This window comes from Equus asinus, chromosome 27 (assembly GCF_041296235.1).
Source record: "Equus asinus isolate D_3611 breed Donkey chromosome 27, EquAss-T2T_v2, whole genome shotgun sequence".
NCBI classification, from domain to species: Eukaryota; Metazoa; Chordata; class Mammalia; order Perissodactyla; family Equidae; genus Equus; species Equus asinus.
The window spans coordinates 11,183,163-11,209,461 of NC_091816.1; the positions used below are offsets into that span (position 1 = coordinate 11,183,163).

General features: G+C 37.8%; 1 protein-coding gene across 7 annotated transcripts in view; it reads right to left on the reverse strand.

Annotated features, from left to right (window-relative positions):
• The window catches only part of LOC106824350 (pro-neuregulin-1, membrane-bound isoform), a 213,333-nt gene that overhangs the window by 161,594 nt on the left and 25,440 nt on the right, over positions 1–26,299 (reverse strand). For all 7 annotated transcript variants that reach the window (XM_014830610.3, XM_070499860.1, XM_070499858.1 and 4 more), the window contains exon 2: positions 6,007–6,184. In XM_014830610.3, coding sequence (XP_014686096.1) covers positions 6,007–6,184 — 178 coding nt within the window. The remainder of the gene's footprint in view (positions 1–6,006; positions 6,185–26,299) is intronic.

Here is a 26,299-nt window from a genome sequence, read left to right on the forward strand (position 1 = left end):
AAAGATTCAAGTCTGGAAAACCACCTGTCAAGCATACTCTTAACAAGAATATCTCTACGCAAAGAAAGATTAAATTAGATCAGTGGTTTCAACTATTTTAGCAAAAAAAAAAAAATCCAGTTTTAAAATGTAAGCTTAAATCAGAGCCTCATATTTAAAAATATCATAAAGAGAGAAAGTATTTAAGTCAAAGTGGTTGGCAACCCTTTTTGCAATTCAATGGAAACTTAAGATTCTCCAGGGACACAATAGGGAAACCACTTATCTAGACGCACATTAGGGCCCCTTTGAACTCTAACGATAGATTTAACTATGAGATTCCTCAATCTTTGGGTCCTAGAGTAGGAATGGGAAGTAGAATATAGAAATGGACAACCCTTTCTTGAAAATTATGTACAGTCATGTGTCAGTTAACGATGGGGATACGTTCTGAGAAATGCATCATTAGGCACTTTCATCATCGTGCAAATTTCATAGAGCGTACTTACACGAACCTAGAAGATATAGCCTACTACACACCTAGGCTATATGGTACCAATATTATGGGACAACTATCGTATATGCAGTGCGTCATTGACGGAAATGTCGTTAGGCGGTACATAGCTGTATTGCAACAATTTGGGGCTTTGATAAGTATGGATACAATAGTCTCACTTTACTCTCTTCAATAGGCTACCACACACTGTCCATAGGAAGGAAGTTAACTTGGAAAAACTACTGAATCCTTTCCAGTTATAAAATTAACTTTCAGATCTTTAATCAATGAGTTATCTTGGGTATCTGGGAGAGACTGACGTTTTGTTTGGTAGATTTTCATTTTCTAAAATTATTAAAAGAGTTAATTCATGTAAAGTGTTTAAAACAATGCTTGAAATACAGCAAACTCCCAATAAGTGTTAGCTATGATTACAATTACATTCTACATTCCTGCAATATTTAATTTTTACAATAAGCATGCATAACTTTTGGAATAAGAAAAAAATACAATGTAAAAATAAATTAATACAAACTGATTTATAAATGAAAGTTCTAAATTTCTTTTTCATTTTTTATATCAAAAAGCAAACGATTCTTTCAACATGTGCTGACAAGATGGATTTCAGGTTCCAATAGCTACTATCTCGTTTTTCTTACTTAGCTGGCTTCTTCCACAATAGTTTACAGACCAAGGCAACTTAAATGTATATAGAGATCTCCTCAGTTTATATATTCCATTCCTCTGATCTCTAAGGAATCACATAGGAACTCCGTGTGTGTGTGTGTGTGTGTGTGTGTGTGTGTGTGTGTTCAACACAGCTTCAGGTACTGTCAAACTGCTAACACTGAGAAGGGCAAAGCAGGAGGAGAGGCACCTCATAGGCAATGATTACTTTCTACAAAACCAGAAACTGCATGAAATGCCTCGCATAAACCATATGAAATAGGCACTGGGCAGTCCCATGTTATATCTAAGGAATCCAAGATTTTCTTACATATAAAGTTAAAACAACCTGCCAGAGCTGCTCAGCTAATAAGAGAAGGGAATGTGTATAAACATTTTATATTATAGAGCAAAAAAAAAACACTCTGCAACAAACGATAATAGGAGAAATAATTCTTTAAATTTTTTTTGACTTTGACCAAACCAATTAGAGTCCATTTTAAACAAAAGTAAAATATGTAAGAGCAGAAATGAAGAGCTGAGACAAAATTAAGGGCATCCAAAAGTATGTGCCACACACAAACAATAGGAAGTGAGCCTTTAGTCAGGCCAGTAGAAGAGATATTTAAATGAGGCCAATGTGACAGCCCCAAATACCAATCTGTCACACACCAAGCTCTTGAACCAGTTTTCTTGATCAGAATCATCCGCCAAGCAAAGGAAACAAGAACAAAGCATAAGCAGACACACAGCACCAGGGCAGTTTCCATTTCTTTTAATTGGTCCCACACACTGCTTAGCCAAAGAAAACAAACAGAGGCTCAAGTGCAAATTCAAAATCATAGGAAGAACATGGAGTAATGTAGTTCCTTAGTGGGAGCAGGGGGAGAGAGGGGACAAGACTTTATAAAATCATAGAAATACCATATTGGTGTGAAATCTTTTCATAACACTAAGGGATTACGGGGGAATTCTGGCTGCTATGAACAATCGAGATTATAAAATGGGAAAAAGAAACCTAGAGTAAGGAATGGAACGGAGTCAATGTTTTACTTTGAATAAAGGCAATCCCAGGGAAATTCTAAACCTAACACTAAAATTCACCTCTGCTTGGGGATCACAGTCTAAGATCAAGTTTACCGCTTCTTGGTCTTTTGGCTACGATCAAATATAGTAAGATAAAGTTTACGTCAAGTAACCACTGCAAATCATTAACATTTAGAATATCTCCGTAATTAAAAGTTATGAATGAGTAGATGAAACTGAAAAATAAGAACGTTTTTTATTAAAGATTTTACCCTAAGCTTAACCATATTCCAAGCCACTGTTGGGACTTGACTGTATACAAGGCGTCAGATCTATTTCAATTCCAAGTATTACTATTCATTAACATTAGCTCTACAGGAAGAAACTTAACTTCCTTCATTCCCAGGATATTAATTTTTTTAAATAGGTATACTAATAATAGTGTTCATTCTATTTATAGGATAAGTTGAAATAATAGAGCACCTTGCAAATGTTAATTAAATTTAGATGCATTTTGATCCTTTAACCTTAAAAAAGGTTGACGACACTATTTTTTTTAAAAGATACAATTCAGCAATGACCAAATATCAAATTGTGACCTTTGATATGCTGATCACTTACCAAGTAAGTGCCCACTTTACACAAAGTGTCCTTATTTTCAGAAGATCAAATATGTTCAATGTTTTGCAAGATGAATTTACAGTCACATATCTTGAATAAAATGTCTTTTTTTTTTCCCATTGAATTCTTTCCAGCAAGGCTATTGTTTAAAAGAAGTAATTTCTGAATATTGGCTTTTCCGGTATAATGGGACTTTATTAATATGTGGACAGTGCTCTTAGCTGTCTGGACCAATAAGCCAATATAAAAATGCTTTTCTGAATACTAATAATACTTTTATATGTCATCCAAGCCATGTAACAAATTACCTCTTTAAAGAGGCAGGGACTCTTTCAAAACCATGTTCATTTGAGGCTGCTCACTTTTTTTGGTTCCTTTTTTTCCACCTTATGTACCCAACTTCATTTGCTTCTCTCCAGGCTTCCTCAGACTAAATACTTGAAGTCTGCACATGCTTTGTTCTGTTCCTTCAGCCTACACAAACCTCTCCTCCCTCCCTTCCTCCTCCAGTTCTTTCTAGAAAGCCTCCTTTGTCCCTGACTGGGTCCCTTCTTCCATCTGTGTTAGCTTCTTTCCACAGCACCCCATGATCATCAAGATCGTAGAATTTAAAACTGAGTATTGTACTGTTTACATCTCTCTCCCCCGTCGACCAAGCCTCTTGAGACTAGGGAGCATGTCTTATTCATCTCTGTGAACCCAGCATCTAGCACAGAGCTTGCTACACAGCCGCTTGTCCAACCAAGGGCAAAATTTTCCATCCACTCCCCACTGGCCTTTTTACAGTCCTACAAACAGAACCTGCTACTGACTGCGATTTCTGCTCCTTCCGTATAACTGCCCCATCCCACCTCACCCACCCAGCCAAAGCGATTCTCTCCCCTCAGCATAGTCAAATCCTCCTCCCAGTGACTCCTGAGGCTCTCAGGGTCTCACCATCTTCTCAATTTCCATGGCACTTAGCATCAGTAACCTACAATTTAGCACTTAGTTTCACTGTATGTATGACATGCTGCATCATACATTAGGGATATCTCCTTAATTAAATCTTGACTTATAATAAAGTAGAATTGACCTCAATATAAATAACAGTTTTCTAAAAGACCACTATTTGCAAAAAGATGGGCTGTTTAAAAGTCCTGAAGCTCCCCAGCCCAAAGAGTGTTTCAAGCACATGATTGCAGGAATTCCTATGTTTTATATAAGGCTGAACCAGATAATCTCTATACTTATGACCCCCTGGGTTTGAGATAACATCCCATGCCTCTTCCATTTCTCCACATTCCCAACAGAAAGTCTCTTGTGGGCACTTAAACATTATTGATATCATTTGACAGCGACATATAAATAAATGAGACATTACCTTGCATGTACAGATAACAGAGTTTCTTACTAACTTGTCTAATTGATGAAACACAAAACCAACACCAAAACCTATTCAATCCAATATCTAAAAGTATTTTTTCTTGTTAAACTTCTCTATAAGAATCGTATCACTTTTTTAATTCACTCTATCTCCTTCCCTACCCACACACACACATTATTAAACATATACACTATCCTTTTTTCGTCTTTGCTTAGGAAGATTTGCCCTGAGCTGATATCTGTTGCTAATCTTTCTCTATTTTGTATGTGGGTCACCACCACTGCATGGCTGACAAGTGGTATAGGACTGCGCCAGGGATCCAAACCCATGAATCCAGGTTGCTGAAGTGGAGCACACTGAACTTAACCACTATGCCACAGGGCTGGCCCTTATGCTACCCGTTTTTAAAGAAGGAATGAGGTAGCAAGGAATAAGAAATAGATTTGTGTTCCAGCTTAGTTTCTTACTAGTTGTGTGATTCAGGCAAAGTATAACATTGTTTTGACCCTTAATCTGTTAATCTGCGAAATTAGATAATCACCATGTACACTCCATCTGTCTTTCCTACCTATGGGATTGTTGCAAAAAATAAACAAATAAGATTATGTATAAAAACACCATGTCACTTTACAATATTATTTTTTGTATCTTTGAAGTACCACCTGCTGCAGAAAGTGAGACCCACTCTTTCCCTCATGCTGTCTTATACTTCCAAATTAAGAGATCTTGCTGACACAATCAGTAACAAGAATAAGCAGGGTAGATAGTAAAACCATGGAAACAAGGAAAAAAATCCCTAATTATAGTTATCATAGCAATTAAACACTTTGGTAAGATTAAATTAAATTTCCATTATAATCACTTTGCTTTCTCTTGCTCATGAGTGTGTGACAGCTTTTTGGCAGACGTCCTATAAAATCAAAGTACAAGAGGAGAATCTTTCATTGTTTCTTCCGTATACCTGGGATTCCACTGGAATCCTCTGAAGTGTGAGTAAAGAAAATGTAAGCTTTGAGCTTGGAACCACTATTATATATATCACATTGATTAAAGGAATGTTTATAAGCAAAAGTCCAAAATACTTATCTCTTCCCTCATTTAAAAATGTCATTAGTGTTAGAAGAAAAACTTCTTCAATGAAGAGGGTAGGGATAACAAAGGAGCATCATTTCAGAGTCGGGATAGAACATACCTCCCAATGTTACAGGAATCACATGAAGCGCTCCAAATACAGACTTCCTCAAGGAGGGCAGGAAAACGTAAGATTCTGACTACCCAGGATGACCTAATTTTTTGATCTGCTATTGTAGTGATGCAGTTTAATACAATTGTCAGTTGAAAACTCTTATTAGGTATAATTGTTATGTATTAACTACTTATTTGAAAACAGTTCAAATTCAACTACTTTCAAGTAAGAGATTAATACATTCTAACTCTTTCCATAAATCTACGTATGCTTTAAGCTTTATAATGAAGTCCGGATTTTGACTGTGAGGTACTCAGCATTTGTCTTATTTTGAAGAAATTGAATCCTAGGATCTAACTTATTACTATTACAACCACTATCACTAATACCATCTTCCTTCATCTCCTCTATCTCCCCCCACACCCTACGGTTCTTTGCACATCCATCCCTTTCTTTCCCGGTCTAGAAGTTCTAAGAATCAAAAACTTCAAATTCTTTCCTATATAATGACACAATTTCTGGTCATGATATAATGAAAAATCATTTCATTTACGGTAAATCACGTTTTTTGAGAGTAAATGTATTTATTCTGCTGTAAGTAACTTTTATATTTTATATCATTCTATTGCTAGACACTGCCTCTGCTGTTATAGGCATTATACTTACCCTGGCTTTTTTTGTATCTTGATGTTTTGTGGTTTGTTCTTTCGGTTTAACTCATTCCCATTCTTGAACCACTTGAATCGGAGAGAAGAGTACTCGGAGCTGGTCTCACACCGAAGCACTAGTTTAGAGCCTGCCACAGACTCCTGGCTTTTCATCTCTTTCAATCGGGGAGGCAAGGCTAGAAAAGACAAGAGAAGGAAAAAAGATGTTCTGGTCACCCAGTAGTCTTTCAAAGAGAAACATTAATTTGGGGTGAGCCTGATCAAGACACCATTCCCAAAGGCTTTACTATCTGAGAGAGAGAGAAAAAAAAAAGAGGGGTCACCCAAAATGTATCTCAACTTGGAGAAGAATAAAATGCCCAAATAAAATACACTCAGCGGAAAAAAAGAGAACTTAGACTATAAAATTATTGTTCAAAAAAACTCCAGCTAGTTACTTCTTCAATCTTTTCATTTTCTGATACCATTAAAAATCCTGAACATTGGTCCTATCAAAGAACCAAAAACCTATGCTAAAGGAGAATATGTAACTGGGCCATCATTTCTAAAGCATGATCACAATTTATCTTCGTCATAATTCTGTGAATAGGCAGAGCAGGCATCACACCCATTTTTTAAATGGGGAAGTTTAATTTCAGAGACATGTGACTGACTTGTCCATGGTTATAATGTTCTGGAAAGTCAGAGTTAGACTATCTTATCATCACAGGTGGCCCAAAGTGCAAAGAGAACTCATAAATCGTAACAATGAATGAGCACTCCAGATGACCACTCCACTCACGTCAAATTATCCATTTGACTGGATTTAGCTCTTCTAAATCTTCTCAACAGAGACTGGGAGAAACTAAACTGTGCATTAACTTGTAGAATACTTTACATTAAACACCTATTCTTATTTTAAGCAAGACTGCTTAAAAGAGTTTCCATTCTCTTCCAAAATATTTATGGATAAAATGTTGTAACACTTGGGAGCTGCTTCAAAATAAAATGGTAGTGGTAGGGAATGGATAGGCATAAAGATGAAACAAATTTACTAAGAAGTTGATTATTGTATAAGTAGGGCCACAGGTACACGTGGTAGTTTGTTATACAATTCTAGATAGTACGCCTGGTTTTTTCATAATAAAACAATTTTAAAGAAAAATAAAAGCATAATGAATGGATTTTCCTCTGCACATAAATTTCACTTAAGAATCAACATCACAGAACCTGAGATCCCAACAACTCAGTTTCCACTGAGTCTTAGAAAAGGCAACTACAAAGTCTATCTCTGCTCCAGTTCAGGAATTCCCAGGAAGCCCCAGAAAACACATCCAAGCAAATGGGACGGTGCTGCCTGAGCCAGTGCGCAATTATTCACTGGGTATGGCAATCACGACTCCAAGGACAAGAATCAGAGCCACGTTAAACACGAACAGGAAATGCTATACCTTTCCCACTCAGGATATGTTAGTTTTTCTAGAACTCTGCCCTTACCACGTAAATCAAAAAAATGTCAGGAATGAACATATGAAGGCTCCAATAAATTATAGCAAAAACCATTTGAACGTTGTCGTTTCTTAGCATTGCTCCCACAATCACACGTCCTGCTTTTTATTTATTTGGAGGCTGGGAGATGAGGTGGAGAAGCAGGCACTTAATGGGGTGACATAGTGGCAAGTTGGAAAACTTATTTCAGCTGTTCTTAGCTTTGGCTACCCGATGATTTTGTCTGGTTCTTTTTTTCTGACAGCTTGAAAATAAGGTTTACTTCCTGAACACTTTTCATAGGAGTCTTCTCTTTAAGATGTGGTTCATGAATCTCTGTTTTGGAGGTTTATAAAAACAGCCTAAATTCTCATCTATCTGGAATAGTGTCTGTATATTCCTATTAACACTTTAAGACCATTTTCCATTTTGTAAAGCCTGGTGAAGGGTTTTAAAGAAAACAATTTGCTGGAGCTAAATGGCACCCAGGAAACTGGTTTACATGTATTAAGGAAAAGACATTACCACATTATTTTCCACACAGACTAAAAGAACTAGCTTGAAATTTTGTTTGTTTTCACTGAATTTTACCTTTCACTTGGCATGCGATCAAAACTCTCAAGGTTCATTCCCTTGCCTCTAAGAAAAATGTTCTAAACCTAACACTTCAGATATCCTGCACTCGCAGGTAACACCATGTTTGCCTCCCCACCAGTCCATCCATTTGTTAGTCAATACAGTCTGAATACAAATCTACCAGATTTTGTTTTGTTTAGTTTGAATGAACAATTTTTCATGAAATCCGCTTACCTCTCTTTTCCCTTTCTTTTCTCTCTTCCCTTTGCTCTCTCGCGTGCGCACGCGCTTTCTTTCACCTCTCCCTCTCCTTACCCTCCTGGCTTCATTTATTTATTTCTTATTTCTTTATTAAGAATCTTGATTTCAAATGTGAGAAAACAGACAAATTCAAATTGGGGGATATTCTACAAAACAACTAGTTTAGGCTTCAAAAATGTCAATGTCATGAATGACAAAAGAAGACTGTGAAACTGACCTAGATTAAAGGAGATTAGAGAGACATGACAAATAAATGCAATGTGTAGCTATTAATTGGATCTATGTCAGGGGAAAAAAAGTTATAGGAGCTGGCCCCATGGCCGAGTGGTTAAGTTCACGTGCTCCACTTCGGTGGCCCAGGGTTTCACCAGTTCGGATCATGGGTGCAGACATGGCACCATTCATCAGGCCACGTTTAGGTGGTGTCCCACATGCCACAACTAGAAGGAGCCACAACTGAAAAAAATATACAAGTATGTACTTGTAGAAAAACTTGGAGAAAAAGCAAAAAAACAAAAGAGATTGGCAACAGTTGTTAGCTCAGCTACCAATCTTTAAAAAAAAAACAAAAAAGTTATAAAGGACACTATTGGGATATTGGGGAAATCTGAATAAAGCTATTGTATCAAAATTAAATGTCTCAGGTATGATAACTGCATTGTGGTTATGCAGAAGAATGTCCTTGTTCTTACGTGGTATCTGCTGAAGTATTCACGGGAGAAATGCCATCATGTCTACTAAATTTCAACGACTAAGCTAAATTTCAAACGATTAAGCCAAAAAAAAATACATGTGTACATATATATACAAACACACACACACACAGAGGAAAATAAAAAGGAGGCTTGGTTTCTCTTTGTTTTTCTGCCTTTTTCAACTGGTCTTTCTGGCATTGAATAAAAGACTCAAACTTCCTTAAGTACTTTTAAAGTCTTGGTTAAGTTTGCAGTCACAAAGGAGATTTTTGGGAATACTTGTGTTATAATTTATAAATGTAGCTCTTAAGATTATATCCTCCAGTTAAATTCTGTGAATGGAATGACATTGAAATCCTCATGTGGTTCAACCTCATAACCATGACTTTGGGGCTCCATCCTACTAGTCCTTTTGTGGGATGAAAACCATCACTCATCTGTCAGGTCAACATCTATCCTTTCCTTGGGGGTTCGTGTGCAAAGACTGGTACATCCTTTGTCCGTAAGAGATGATCTGTTACGTAATGAGACAGAGCCCTTCATATGTAAGGGCTTTGTTAGCTAAAATATCTACTCCTCAAGCTGACCCTCATGTATAAACATTGCTTGATGTTTGGGGTTCGAGTATACCTCTAATGACTACCTCAGTTTCTCTCTGTTGCACATAGTTTCAAGAAGTGCAGAAGCTCCCAATTCCTCTGACTTTGATCCCTAGAAGTCCACTTGTAATAACGACCCTCCTGTGTCCTTCAGGGGAAACCATCTATGACATGAGGATATCCAGCTTTTCAGAGAACAGCTGTTTTAAGGAGCTAATTCAAAATTCTCCACAACATAAATGGAGAAACAAATCTGTGCACCACCAACACAGCCACACAGCTGTACCCTTGCCCATGGGCGTTTCTGCGGTCAGTGGTACCTTCTGGAGAAGTACCATACAAAGGTCCTCACCCACTCCTAGTGAAGCTCAAATTCAAGAATCCTGGAGATGTGGCAACAGCAAATTCTTCTTTGTCTTCCCACATAACCACACTAATGGAACAGCCTTGGATGTTTCACAGATACTTGACAAAAATGGAAACTAATATTAAGCACGCATGGTTTCTGTCTTCTTTCTTATCCATCCATAATGAGAAAATTTTCAATAGAGTAAATTTTATTTCATGACATTATAAAATAATAATTACAGGCTAAAGGAATACATTATAAAAGTATGTATGTTTCTCAGATATATGGTTTACTTACATGAAATAATCCCATTTATTTGATTGAAAAAATATCTCACTACTCCACCAAATACTTTCTAATACTCAGGTATAACTTCACAAGGCCAGGGCTCGTTCCTAAACTTGGGGGCAATTTTTTGAACTGAGTACTTATATTTTAAAACTGCAAAAAATTTTTACTTGTCTTTCAATTCTTGTCTAAGTGTAAATGGTCTGTTAATTAGAAACTGGTGGAAGGCAAATGCAATGCTAATTTAGTGCTTCAAATGCAGTAGGTGTTCTGAGCAGCCCTGGCATGACTGAGTCATATTTGGTCTACCACAGTTCATAAGTTTGCTTTCAACGTGTTTCTGGAGAGGCAGCAGTTCCACACCCTGAAACAATTTAATCATAGTGCAAGGTTTAGGCAGTCTTTGCCGAAATCTATTTCAAACTTGCTTGACATTAATATGAATGTATCCATATCCTTAGAAATGTTATCAACAGAGACTGACAGTAAAGTGCAAAAAAGAGCAGGCTTTAAAATAGAAACTCAAAAACCCTCAGAGCAAAGCCACACACATTACAAACACTTCTTTTTACAGGCTGTAAGTGTTTTAAAGGCCTCTAAAAGATCACAGACATATTCTTCTGACTCTAACTCAAAGCAAGAAAGTATACTAGGTGTACTTAAAAAGTCTATTTTTGCAATTCTGCATCTCTTATTTGATATGTCACACCATGTAGAAAACAAATCATGGCGGCAATCCAAAAATATTTATTTCACATTCTGGTCACACAAAAATTTAAGGCCGTATGTTCATTTATTCCAATAATTGAATGTGTGAATAAATATTTGTGATACAGGTGAAATAAATTTGTAAAAAGAACCATTTATCCAAGCAATGCTCGTTTTAATCTCCTGCGCACTTATTTTTTAAATATATTCAGTGCTGCTATCTCAAATATTGTACTGTATTCTTAGGAACAGGAAACAAATTTTAGCGTGTACATGCTGCTGAGATAGGCTGATAGCACGTGACACTAGATAAGTTGCTGTTTCTGTTCTTTGAAGGATCTGACGATGCAGAGCCAGCTCCTATCACCACTCCCCAGGTTTGTGCAGTTCATCTGAAGACCCTCCACACATTGAACAAATTAAACAGGAAACCTGCGAAATATTATCAAGTACCAGCGAGCTTTCAGCTGCAATCCCAGGGAAGTCCTCCCTGCATAAAATCTTTTACAAGTCTGACGTGACACACGCGCAGACCTCACGGTGAAAACTGATGACTGACAATTATGTTAATGAAAGCCACACGATGATCATTAATCAGTCCTGGACAAAGGAGGGATGTCCCTTTTTTTTACAGTCATCTTGGAGGTAAATAAATCACTGAGGAATGTCTCCAAAACTCCTTTATTGATCATATTTCTCCCCTATTGTGCTATCTTACGGAGAAGATTATGGTCACGCACAGAGGTGAACAAAGATTTCATGCTTTGCCATCTAGTCTTCTCTCCTGAGCTACTCACAAATTTGACTATAAAAGGGAAAATGTATCTTATCAGATTAAAAGATGTAAATATAACTGTGTAAACAGCAGCAAGTTCTAGTGGCAATGGTATTCAGAAGACACCTAGGTTAAAACCACAGCTACTGATGCGCTGAGAGATCTTCAATTACATTAAGCAGCCAACAAGCTTGCCATACATGTGACTTACTGTTCCCACTGCCCTGGGCTCCAGCTGAATCATCCTTCAGACACACCGTTCCTGACTCTGGTTAACTAGAGTTCCCCACGAGCTAAAATAGGCGGCCATCTGTCCCTGTGTATTCAGCAAGGATATTTGGAGAATGAGATAAACATGTGGGTGCCTTCATTTCAGAGAAAGTCACTATAAAATTCAGGGGTTTATTATAAAATATTCTCAAGCTGACTCCGTATCACAGGCAGCAGACTAAACCTAACCAGTAAACACACTCGGAATAAGCCTGAAATGTGGCTAAGATCGCTGGACTCTGGAAATCCCGTTTCAGCAATTCCATGTCCAACTCCTAATAAAGTGTGAGGATGTGTATGTGTAATACTGAATATTCCGTTTATGCGCATACCGATTAATCCTCATAGCATACGCATACAACGTGTCATTATACAGCCTAAAACAATAAAATTGGGGGTGCTGTTTCAGCATTTTACTTCTACTGTTCACAATAGTTGTGCTTCTACCGTCGAAGCTGGCTTCCACTAGTCTTAACTTTGACTTCCCAAGCATGCCAGTTTCCATCGGCGGGGAGTTTTACACATGGATGTGCTCAAAGTCTCACTTCTCACAGTTAACTGCTACCAGTTGACTGAAACAGTATGATCCTTTTAAACGCTCTATTTGAGGGTATGAGCCACCATCAGCTCAGTCAAAAATGATGCTTATTCTAAGGCCATAGAAAATGCCTAATCGCATTCTACCTCTGAGTACCATACCCAAGAGGCTGCACTGAAAAAAAGAGGTGTCCATTTAAGGAGTGTATCCCCACCAAATCAAAGGAGGGGGAGCAGGAGTTAGTAGCTCATCACAGTCCCTATTTGGAGCTTTAGGCTATTGGCGGTGGTGGGGGGGGTGTGTGTCCATGTTGACTGTCACTATATTCAAACATCCAAATGTCTAAGTTTATAAGGTGGAAGATATATAGGATCTCAGGAGCCTAGCACAAAGTAGGACCTCAAGTGTTAGCTGAAAGAATAAGTAGGAAGAAGGATCCAGAAGATACCAACAAAGAGGAGACACAGGTCCAAAAATTATTCCAGAGTCCACACCCACCTTCTCAAAAGAGATCTAAGGGCCCCATGACATTATTTTTCATTTTTATGCATTCCACTGGTTTAGGACTCTTCAACTCTCTGCGGTATAACACTAATGAAAAGGAAATGTAAATCTAACTGGAAAATTGTCAAATAAGTAGTACTATCTTTACTTTGAAATTTTTGTCCTCCTCTATTTCTCTCACCTGGTTGTTGCTCTTAGAATGTTCTCTACTTGAACCCTGCCTCAGCCAAGACCCCGCTCATCGCAGTCATGTTCCTATAGGGCACCTTATCTCAGAGTCTCCCACAGAGGCCAGGCTGTGCTTGCATTTCAGCAAGAGGAGCACACACATTTCAATAGCATCTCCTCTGCTTTCTCAAAGTTGATCATCTTCAATGATTGACCCCAGTCTACAGGGTCTAAGTAGGAAAAGTAGGAAAGAGTATTCCATTTCATAGCTACCATGGTAATTTTTTGTTTCTCATAATAAGCTAGATAAACCAGATCACCTCTCCATATGTCTGCGAGAGATTTATAAGTGCAGATTTATTAGGTAGGAGAAGTTTTTTTTTTTTTTTTTGATGAGGAAGATTAGCCCCAAGCTAACATCTGTGGCCAATCCTCCTCTTTTTTTTAGCTTAAGATTAGCCCTGAGCTAACACCTGTACCAATCTTCCTCTACTTTGTACATGGGTTGCCGCCACAGCATGGCTTGATGAGTGGTGTAGGCCTGTGCCTGGGAACCAAACCCATGAACCTGGGTTGCCGAAGTGGAGCACACAGAACTTTAACCACTTGGCCATTGGGCTGGCCCCATAGGTAGAAGAATTTTTCAGCCTGAAATACTGATACTACGTTTTGCTGAAATTAGCAATCTCCTCTTCTACGGAGTTCTGTAGTTCTTTGCCCAGGATTTCAGAGGTTGAGGGCCAAAGATAAAATCATAAAACTACTATAATAGAGTTCTCAATGCCTATGAGATCAAGTTAAAATGAGGTCCTCTTAGTACTTTCAACAATAAACTCCTTCAGAATTATAATAGCTAACACATGAGTGCCTACCATGTGCCGTGCAGTTTTAAGATCTTTATGTTCATTAACTCCTTTAAGTTTTATAACAATTCCAGGAGCTATGTATGCCTATCATTATTGCCAATTTACAGATGATGAAACAGAAACAGAGAGGTAAAGCAACCTGCCACAATCACACAGCTGACATATTGTGGTGCCAGTATTTGGATGCAGGAAGTCTGACTCCAGAGCTCCTGCTCTTAAAGACCAGGCAATAACCCGAATAATGTGCTACGCCGGATTTGTTTATAGTTCAAATGCAGGATTTAATTTATTGACATATTAATAGCGACCATATTTTCCCTATAAAACCCGGGATACATCACATGACAGATCATTTCTTCACATATCCCAAGTGCAAAGACTTCTGGGGGAGAAAGTAGATAAGAAAATTGCCGAATTTTCTAAGCTACCTTGATGATTTATGGGAAAATAAAACAAGACAGAATACTTGAAATTGGTATTACACAAAAACATTTTTTTGAGTCGTGTGGTTGTCTGTCATCTGCCAAATGCCACAAGGGTGAACTGCCCCAGATCTCACTCTCCTGTTCACTGAAACTTGAGAGCCCCTATGCGAGGAGACAGCAAGAGGCTCTGAACAGATGAACGTCGTTCTTTCGAGGTGTAAAGGCACACACCTTGACGACGGATGCCGGGGTGAGTCACAGCACAGTTGGTGGCAGCTTTAAGGTAATTGTTCGACAGGCCTGTCTAATTACTGCTGTCACCACAGCTGCCCCCAATTACAAGAGCCTCTCACCATGGACATAAAGAAGATGTCCTGCAAGCTTCATTCAAGGCATCAATATACAAGGCTCAAAGGGATCCATTACAGTTTGACCTAACTGACGGGTAACAAATTTCATTTGACATAAATGAACAAATTTGATCTTTTCTGTTGTCAAAAAGCAGGGTTTTTGTTCTTCCTTTGTTATATAGACCTGCCATATTCACCTCCGATATGTCAGCTGCACAGAGTAATGGAGAAATATCTAGTGACTGAAAATTTGATATTTGTTTATTTTCTTAGTGTAATGGGGTTTTTCTCTTCTAATGTGTTCAATGCTTCAGTAAATTTAGCACATTAGCATGACCTTGATGTGTTAATGACATTTATCTTCATAACCATTATGCTTTGTTCAAACTGAATTACAATCATTTAGTTAACTGATGTCACTGAAATTCTCTTTTTGCATGTGAAAGAAGGAATTTATTTACATGTTATAAACTGGATAAAATCCCCAGGTAAGATGAGTTAGCACTTGATTATACTTAAACAATGATTTTTTTTAATTTAAAAAATTAAACAAAAAACTAAACTTGATTATTAATTAAATAATTAAATAATGGCAGCTACATCAAAACTTTTAGGCACTGTGTATAAAAGAAAAAAAACCTTTGCATGATCTATCAATATTAGTTCCCCATGATCTGTTTTTCACATAGCCCTTTAAAACTTATTCCTTCTGTGAAGAAAAAAAATTTTAGCAGAGCTAATCATGAAATAAATGAGTCCTTTCAGGACCTCTAAAATCTACTCATTTAGGCCAGTCAACTTTCCTGGTAACCATAGGGTTCTAATTTTTTTTCTTTCTTTTTCTTTTTGTGGAGAGGAAGATTGGCTCTGAGCTAAAATCATGCCAAACTTCCTGTGTTTTGTATGTGAGGCACTGCAACAGCATGGCTTGATGAGCAGTGTATAGGTTCATGCCCGGGATCCGAACCTGTGAACCCCTGGCCTGCCAAAGAGGAGCACACAAACTTAACCACTATGCCACTGGGTCGGCCCCTGATTTTTCTTATTTATTCACAGATAATTTATTAAACCGAATGACACTGAAAGATACATGCCAGGATTGAAAGGAGGCTTCTGGACTCACTGAGACCTACCAGATCAGGGTTAAATTTCTCTCTGCTCTATTTACTACAGTTTTAGGTAACCAACCTTGTGTCCTTTCTTAAAGCAGGGCCCAAGGCTGACTTCCTGAGGATCTTTAAACTTTGTGTAGCTCTTTGCATTGAAGGGGGTCCACAGACAAGCTAACAATCGAACACTTATCATTTTACTTCTACCCCACAGGAAAGACCAAGGAAGGCAAGTTTCTTATCTTAGGATTCCCAGTGTCATGAACTGGTTGAGGAGGTCGAAAATGACCAGAGTCAAATTAAACAGACTGTTTGTAGTACGAAAAATCTGTGCTGCATCACTGATCATCTAAAGCATCAAGTCTTGTCACCTATCTAACAGAGCTACAAGGCTGTGATGCTTTTCTATACAGTCCTCGAAAGTCAAACCATAAGATCAGAGCAAAAGCAGTCTGGTTTCAGACAACACACACACAAACGATCACAATAAAGGAGACTTAGAATTTATAGTTTCCCTTATTTCACATAAAAGATAAATTCCTTAAAGCATCTTTAAAAAGTAAAAGTGAGCCATTTCCCATACAGTCTGAGATAATCCATTAGTTCCTAATTGCAACAGAATTTTCTCAGCACAAAGATTCACAAACATTACGCAACAGAAACTTAAAGGAAGCTTACTCGGCATGCCAACATGTAGCTTTCATTTCCTCCACAGGGACACTAGCATGCCACTAGAAACATCTTTCGTTTTGTTTTTATTTAGAAAGAAGTTTAATTAGATTCTTTGCTAATAGTTTCCAGTGTGTGAATTTAAATTACTAAACTCTACACATTACATCCTGCACTTCTGCCTCTAGCTTTGGATAGTCTCTTTTAACAATAAGAATAGGGGGATCAGCAAACCTGGGGCCTAGAATAACAGATCAATAATCTTGATCATAAAAGCAGGGGGAGTAGCATCTGCCTTACCTATTTCACATAGTTGTCAAAATCTAATTAAAAAACGGTAGTGAAAATATTCTGCATCTTTAAAAAAATTATTTATCATTATTTAGTGCTGATTTGACTGCCATTATCTATACATCATCTGAAAAGTCAGGAAATATTAGATCATATAAATTCAGATGGTACAAAATTACATAATTAACACCTGAAAAACTGCATATAGCTTTGGTCAGGCCTCAAGACAAAAAAGGAAAGCAGCTGGAAACTATCAAGAAGGGTCACAAAAATGTTCAAAGAGAAGGGCTGCCAGTGCAAAGAAATAGACTAAACATTATAGAATCCTACAGACTGATACGAGGAAGGCCAAGAAAGGAAAGCAATGGGTCTTTAAAATCATAAAAATTTTAGATGCACAGAGTACTACAATGCATGGAAGACCCTCAAAGCATAAAGCAAGTCATTTCAGAATAAAAAATGAAATGAAGCTCTGCACAGTAAGAAGTATAACCTGGAAAATGCTAATTCTGGGAGGCTGTACAAAAAAATGATTCAGGAAACAACATACAGGAGGAAAAGATGGGCTTTGGAGTCAGGCAGGCCCAGGTTCCAACTCCAACTTGACTCAGTCATTTACCCTCCATGAGCCTCAGCTCCCTCCCCTGCAACGTGGGTTTCCCTTACAGGAGACTAGACAGAGCTCGGGAATCAGGGTACTGTGTCACGTACTTTGAACAGGACACTGCCAAGCACACAATAAGCACCACATCAATAACAGCTATTTTTAAAATAGCAGATTCATAGGGAATTAATTACATTCAGGGATGGAACGCAACATGTTATTAAAGGAAGCTAAAATATAGAGAGTTCATGGTTAGATTATGAAAGCCACCTTCCAAGAATGCAACTTTCACCATCAGTGACCTACTCTGGGCAGATTCAGATGGCATTTCTCCTACTACTAGTACTTAGCCTACTATTTACCAAGCACTTTCACACATGATTTCATCTCTGCACTAGAAGGTGTACTCAAGATGGCAAAATCTGAATACGGTCTGTAGTTTAGGTAATAGTATTGTACCAATGTTAATTCTGAGTTTTGATCAATATATCAAGAGAATGGAGAACTGGATAAAGGGCTTATGGAACTTTTTCCCATCTTTGCAACTTCACTATAAATCTAAATTATCTCCCCCTAAAATATAGTCAAGATGACTAATCCAATTTATGTATTTTTTGAATAGTAAGTTAATTGTCTCCTGTGTTCCCAAAAAACCACTATTATTCCATTGAATACAACGCACATTCTCTTTATAGGTTTGATTCACCCACCCAGGTGCCAGCGGCTCTTTTAAGTCAGAGGTTTTTTTTCTTTTAATTCATCTTATATTATATTCCTGTAACTAGCACAGTGCTCAATAATATTTGCTGAATAGAAGAATGAATAAAGAAATAAAGTCAATCTGTGATTCAAATACTCCGTTATCAAGTGAGACCCTAGTTTCTCCCTAATGCATAAGATTTATGTGAAAATACATTGGCTTTATCAGGGTTCTCACTACCTTCTCACTCATCTGATATCAACCTAGTTAACCTTGGTCTGTTTTTAGCCAAAAACATTAGAATATTCTCTATTGAAAAGACCTTCCTCTGAAATTCAACTAGTGTCCAGACCCGGGCTCATTTGAATAGATAACTGGCTTGATTCTCTCAGATGTTTCTCAACTTCCATTCTTTTATCAAATATTATTGTGTGTCAGTTAAATGGGTACCACTGTTTTAAGTACTCAAGATACAGAGATGAATAAGAAAAACAAGATCCCTACTGTCCTGGAGTTTCCATCGTCGGGTGGCGGCAGGAGTAGAAGCAGGATCTGTTAACCGACTAGACTACGATATGATTTGTGAAATAAATTCTTTATCTTCACAGTCAGAGCACCAAAAATTGCTGAGGTAGCTATATCCTTTTTCCTTAGTCATGCAACCTAGGCTTCTTTTCTATTTAAATTGAGACTTTGAGAATTGACCACTAAATCTGTATACAACCAACTGATATTGATCAGTTAAACCTTGCTCAATTGGTAAAATGGCGTTTTGAAAGCTTTGATTCATGGTAACAAATTATTTTTCTTATTAAAAACAACTGTTAGGTTTTCTCTGAATAAATTATATTCTCAGTACTTCACTACACTATGTTACACTTTTACTGCTTAAGAGCTAAATAGAAGTAATGAACTGGTTAAAAGCCTGAGTCAGACAGATCTAAATTCAAATCCTACTCTGTCATATATACTAGTTACGCAACCTTGCGCCAATTATCAAAATTCTCTAGGCCTCAATTTCCTAAAAGGTAAAATGAGATTAAAATAGAACCAACCTCACAGAGCTGTTGAAAAGATTAAACAAGAGAATGTAATTAAAGCAGTTGGCAGTCACTGCGTGTCTGTGTGTTGTTAAGCAAGCACTTCACAGATGTTGGTAGCTATTCTTATCATATTGTCATTTAAGTCCTTGGTAAATTTTAGCAGTTTATAAAGCTTTCTAAACTAACATAAAGTTTTTAAAGTGACTGCTCACTTTAAAGCACATTCATCCCTGTGGCAGGCAGCATAATGACTCTTAAGGATGCCAAACTCGAATGCCTAGTACCTGCGACTAGGCCGCCTCACATGGCAAAAGAAACTCTGCAGGTGGGATTAAGGTAAGGAAATGGGGAGATTATTCTGTATCTCCCCAGTATTACCCGGTCTAATCATGTGAATTCTTAGAAGCAGATCATCTTTCCTTGGCGTAGTCAGACAAAGAATGGTCAGAGATGTAGCGTTGCTGGCTTTGAAGTCAGAGGAAGCGGGCCCTGCGCCAAGGAATGTGGGCAGCCTCTAGAAGCTGGAAAAGGCAAGGAAATGGATTCCCTGCCAGAGCCTGGAGAAGGGAATGCAGCCCTGCCAACACTATGATGTCAGCCCCGTGAGCCTTGTCTCAGGAGGCTAACCTATAGACCTCTAAGATAACAAATGCGTGTTATGGTAAGTAGTTACAGCAGCAATAGAAAACTAATACAATTCCCAAAGAGAAATGAATTGATTTTCCAATATCAAGAACTATGGAACGCTATCTCATGAAATGGTATATAGGACCTTAGTGTATAAAAGTAGACAAACCAAAGCGAGTAGAACCACTAGCTATGCATCACTTCACCCTTCATATCCTATTCAGGGTCCAGGAGAAAGCCCCACACCAAAGGAATCACAGACCCCAAGGAAGAGGTTAGAAAGCATTAGCAGTTCAGTTCAACCTCAGAGACGGACCCCAACCAGCTATAGCCCAGACAACTATTCTCTCTCTGGCCTCAGTTTCCTGTTCATCAAATGAAGAGGTCCGGTCATCTTTCAGTGCTGTTAAGCTCCAAAGTGAATCGGTGAGATCTTTTTTTTCTCCTTTTTGTACACTGTGTTTCAGGAATTTATGAGCAGAGAGTCACTGACCTAATTTTTATATTTAAACATGATTTATAAATACTAGGATCCCAATGGCAATAGTATACAGAAAAAGAGAAAACTTTTACAAAATTTTCCAAGGCTTTCAAGAACCCAAACCTAAATATTGGTAGAAATGTGCTTGAATTTGACATTAAGGTAACAAAATAAATTATTTTTATACTGACTTTACTATTTAAGTAGCAGTTATTTTTTCTGGATTTTTGGAAAATATAATCATTTAGGAAATTTAATAAACAAAAATTTAAACAAAATCCTCCAAAGAAGACTTTACAGATTAACAGTACATTCACTTCTGGATTGATATCTGATGAATTCCATCACTTGGAATCATACATCTTGGTTCTATGACCTAATTTCTGTTTCTAAAGTAAGCTATTTCTTGCATAACTTTGGTATACCTCAAATATCGTACAGAACACAAGGGAAAATGGTGGAATGGGACCAAAAGTGTGCAGTGAATCTGTTAAACAACGATGCATTGTAAAAGGGGAAAAATCACCCTGAAATAAGTTAAAAGCTATAGAAATACGACATTTAAGAAGCTGGCCCAGATCAAGCTTATAGACATGTCATGACGGCCATTTCTAAACAACTGTAGTGCCAGCACTTTCTGAAAGAAATCCATCAGCAATGCATGGACCTCTTTGATTTAACCATTAGAAAGGACCTGCGAGAATTCAAACTTTACAAATTTTACCATGACGGTGAGCAAAAAAAAAAGAGGAAGCAAAATTTCTATAGTGGGTCTGCTACAGAATGTGTCAATGTAAAAAGTAGGTCCTACGAAGGGGCATGATATCAGCACATTAATGATCTGAAGCACTAGGGGACAAGATTTCTTCTGATTAAAGAGATAGCCTTAGTAATACATGAAGATCCCACGAAAAAAAGCTGATATCCTACAGATTTGCACTGCAAGTCGTGGCTGGTTTAATGGTTTCAAGAATGGCTACATTTTCCACTATGTTAAGCTATCTAGAGAAGCTGATAGTACAGAGAAAAAGCTGCAAAGATATTTCCCCATTTTTGTATGAAGTGCTATAGAGATGGCATGTACCAGTCTTAAAAAAAAAAAACAAAAAATCAATAAGAGAACTTAATACCGACCTCTGCTAGAAGAGAATGCCCTCAAGGACCAAGGCCAGCAAAATAGCTAGCAGTCTCAAGGTTTAAGAGTGTTTAAGATTCAACTAAGCTGTTGGGAACAAATATTGGAATTGTAACTGTGCTACAGTTTCTTATCAGGATCCTTATTATTCTGGTTGGTGCTCCAGCGACAGTTCTGCAAGTTTTGAGCTCTCTTCACCCAGTCTTCCTTTTCCCAGAAGCCCCATTATTTTTACTGTGTGATTTCACAAAATGAGTTTTTTCATTTTTCAGGAATGCATACATGGAGTTACAGCAGAAATATTTGTAAATTTGATGGGATTTGTAAATAGTCCTGCAGACTCCTGTCCCCCAGGTCAGAGGTTCTCAAATCTTGTGGACATATAAGTCACCTGGGCAAGTTTTACCAAAATGATTATGAAATATTCATAGACCCCCATCAAAAGACTCTGATTCACCACAGTCAGAGAAAAACCTAAGGATATGCTGCTTCAAACAGCATCCCAGGGGCCGGCCCTGTGGCTGAGTGGTCAAGTTCACACGCTTGGCTTCCGCGGCCCAGGGTGTTGCCGGTTCGGATCCTGGGTGCGGACATGGCACTGCTCATCAGGCCATGCTGAGGTGGCGTCCCACACAGCACAACCAGAGGCACTCACAACTAGAATGTATAACCATGTACTGGGGGGACTTTGGGAAGAAGAAGAAAAAAATGGATTGGCGACAGCTGTCAGCTCAGGCGCCAATTTAAAAAAAATAAAATCCCAGATGACTCTGATAGAGGAGAAATATTACAGCGCTCTGGCAGGGCAATCCTCTCCAAAAGTTGCTTAGCATTTACAAAGAGTTAATGCCCAGTCCATTAAGTCTTTCCAGTAAAGGCATTTTTTTTGAATGCTTAAAGTTTATTGCCTAGGTAAATTAAAGAGAAATAAGACAATTCATCTTCTGGAGAAATCCAGAATCTTACAGAAAGAGACAAATGTAAATATGAGAACTTTACATTCTTGTGAGAAGTGCTATAATGCATGGCATCTGCTTAGTTACCTACAAGGTTCAAATTCTAACCCTTCATATCCAAAATAATAGTTAACTAGGAGTCAGTACTGGGTTAAAAAAAATTTTTTTTGAAAAAAATAAGAGGAGAAAAAATGAGAGACTCACATGGATTTATGTGTTATGAGAAGTAGACTCTTCTCTATGTAAGGGCAGAATAATTTCATAATATTTAAACAACTGATTTAAAGTATATACATTTATTTTGGAGAGTTCATATGGAGGTTACTTAAAAATACTTTTTCCCTAATCCTTTAAGCTGTGTAAGAAACAAACACCTCTAAATTTGTGCTTTCTCTAAGATGAGTATACACCTGTCCTCAGATGTGAATGACTAGATCTAGAAATGAAAGTTAAGAACTATGAAAGGTGTAAGAACTTCTCATTCTCAGACTTGTTTTAACTTCCTTAGAATATTCAAGCCCTACCTTAGTGTCACCATTCAATCTTTACAAGAACCCTACCTCTAAATCTCCTCATTCTATACTTCTCTCCTAGGCGACCATGAGCGTTAATATCTTTGTGGATATTAGTATCTCCAACCTAGATCTCTCCTCTGAGATCTAGAACTTGGCTGGTGTTGCTTATCTCAAAAAAAAAGCACAAACATCGACTCAGTTGAGCAAATCTAAAATTCTATGTTCTCCATCTACTCATGCCCTATATCCAGTTCACTATAAAAATTCGGTCTATTTTTCTACCACCCCACCCCTTGGTCCCATCCCCAGGCCTTCCTAGAAGGGATATTCTGAAGTAGAAATCAGGCAATAAGCAGAGTCAATGAGCTGCAAACTAGTCAATTATGATGCAATCACAAAGTTAGGAAAGACGGGAAGAAGTAGTAATCCAACCACAAGGGCAATTAAACACCAACTGAGCTAAAACCTGCATCCTAGGAAAGGGGAACTAACCAGAAGAGACGTGTCCTCATGAAGTATGGCAATGCCAGAGAGGGAGAGCCAACCAGTATGGACACTAAGACAATGGTCAATTGTGAAACCTGAGGAAAGATGAGAAGCAGGAGTTGGAAGGAGTATTCCTGGGTAGGGAGCACGGAAAAGTTTTTATAATCTGCTATGTAGCTTTATTCTACATTCAGCTTTCGATTTGTAGGTTCACTTCTGTTCCCGAGCCACCTAGTTTTTCCTAATAGCAAAGAACTCCATGCTTTAAGGTTGAAGCACAATTGGTTCTCTCACAACCTGGCATCCTGAACAGAATTCAAGGGTCGGCCATTCTGTGTATAGGAGAGGTGGGTGGCAGACTGCAGCACAAACTATCTAAAATAAAGAATGCTTGGTGATCTGATCAACTACTGAATTTGAGATTTCTTAGAACTATATGTGAGTAAATTTATCAAAGGCCTTTTAAAGGCCTAATGAAAACCCTATGAGAACCCAGATTCCTAGTAAAAAGACAGAACTGGCTGGAGACATAAGCAATAAGTTAAGGAGAATTAGAATAAGGGCTGCTAAAGCAAATAGCAAGGATATACATTTTATTGCAGACTATTGAGATGATAACTCTTCAAGGGCTAGTATAGAGCAGAGGTAGGGAAAAGATAGCCCTCAGGCCAAACCCTGCCCACCAGTTGTTTCTGTAAATAAATTTTTATTGAAACACAGTCATATCCATTTGCTTATAAATCGTCTATGACTGCTTTCATGCTAAACTGCAGAGTTGGCTCTTACGGAAATGTTTGTGGACTCCTGTTACACAGCATCAATAAGTCATCACAGAGGATCTACAGAATTTCATCTGGCAATTAGAATTGGCTGGTTTCATAAAGACAGATTGCAGAATGGAAATAATTCATGTGGGATCTACATTTTGAGGTCCAAGAATGAACTGAGTATACAGAGTGGAATGTCCAAACTATCATCTGTGATTGCGAGAAGCACTAGCTTCCCATCCAGATGAGCAGAGGGGGATAGGATATGCTTATGGTAAATGTCAGCATGACCTGATGCAGGCAAAAACTGCTTACAAGAGGTGGTGGGATATATAGATTTGAAAAGGATGGTGGGGAAATCAATCTCAAAATAAGAAAATAAATATGTTTGGGATTTGTAAATTAACACTTTATTTAATATATGTTTATTTGGGGTATATAATTTTACTTGATGATGATTTCCTACCTAGCAAAAGAGGAGGACTGATTCACTCAAACCCTGACTGATGGAAAACTTGTGGGTGAGGATAGCTATCAGAGAGAGGAAATGAGGCCAAATCAGAATGTAAAACTAGAGACACAATCATGAAATGTCTCACTCATTTGGAATCTGAACAACTGAATCTACCCAACAGAGGAAATTTCTGATATTACTGGATTAGTAATTTATGAAATCTTCTATCCTGTTTAAATTTGAGAGGTTATGGCATTATACCCCTAATGACACTCAATGATTTTCAACTATAGTCAAGATGACTGGGCAAGATGTAAATGGAAGTTGGAACAATACATCATAGTTAGGTAGGAACTATTACAAGACTATAACCATCACAATGGATTATTATTTTAGGAAGAATAAATCTTTGGCTTAATGAATCAAATCTGGACAGAAGCAATATTAGGATATGATATCTTATGTAAATGATATCTTAGAGACTTAATTCTGTACCTTGTTTATGCTGTACAGATGACTTTTTGTCCAGTTTGTTCTGGGGAGGGCTCTGAGATCATTTACATTGCTTACAAAATCATGCTGAGTTTTTGTAATGGCAATTTGAGGAAAAAGGTAAATGACTTTGAAACCAAAAATTGAGAAGTTGAGGAAAATAGATTTTAGAAAGACTTGGGAAGTGTGACATGTTGTAAGTACTTCTAAAATGTGTTGCAATTTTTTCTTTGAAAACGGGAAATGAGAATTACAGAAGTGGGTTGGGATAAAATACTTTGGGTAAGAAGTCAGAAGAGAGACAAATTTTAAAAGGCAGGCAACATAGGAATATATAAAAGATAGAGGATAAAAATGAACAGAAAAGAAATAGGGCTGGTAGTGAACTGCTTATAAAAATTACAGGGTTTTTTTTGACTGGCCCGGAGGTATAGGGGTTAAGTTCACGTGCTCTACTTTAGTGGCCCAGGGTTTGCGGGCCTGGATTCCAGGCACAGATCTACACACCACTCATCAAGCCATGCTGTGGCAGTGTCCCACATACCAAATAGAGGAAGACAGGCACAGATGTTAGCTCAATGACAATCTTCCACAAGGAATAAGAGGAAGATTGGCAACAGATGTTAGATCAGGGCCAATCTTCCTCACCAAAAAAAAAAATATATATATATCGATCAATCAATAAAATTACAGGAGTTTTGGAATCAGATAGCTCAGAGACTGAATTCCAGCTCAGTATCTATTTTTATGGCCATGTGCATATACGTAATTAAAAAAATAGACATATATGGTTATCACATATATGTAATTATTTACTAACTGTGAGTTGTATTATCATGTAATTTATTTCTACCTATTCCTTTTGAGTAAAACTCTATTGGCTTGCATGAAGGCAAAGGAATCTCAGACTAGTACATGAAGGCTGAACTGAGAACGTGGGGAGACACTGAGGTAGTACCCAAGTGGGAAGAAGCCAAGTCAAAGGCTTAAAGATAGACCCTGAAAGTCAACAGCTCCTCACCTGTCCATAAAATCACAATAGCACTGACGACTTGGCTACAGGGCCAGACCTTAAGTGAGGGAGTGGTGCTGAAAATCTCCTTGTATGCACATTATTTATAAC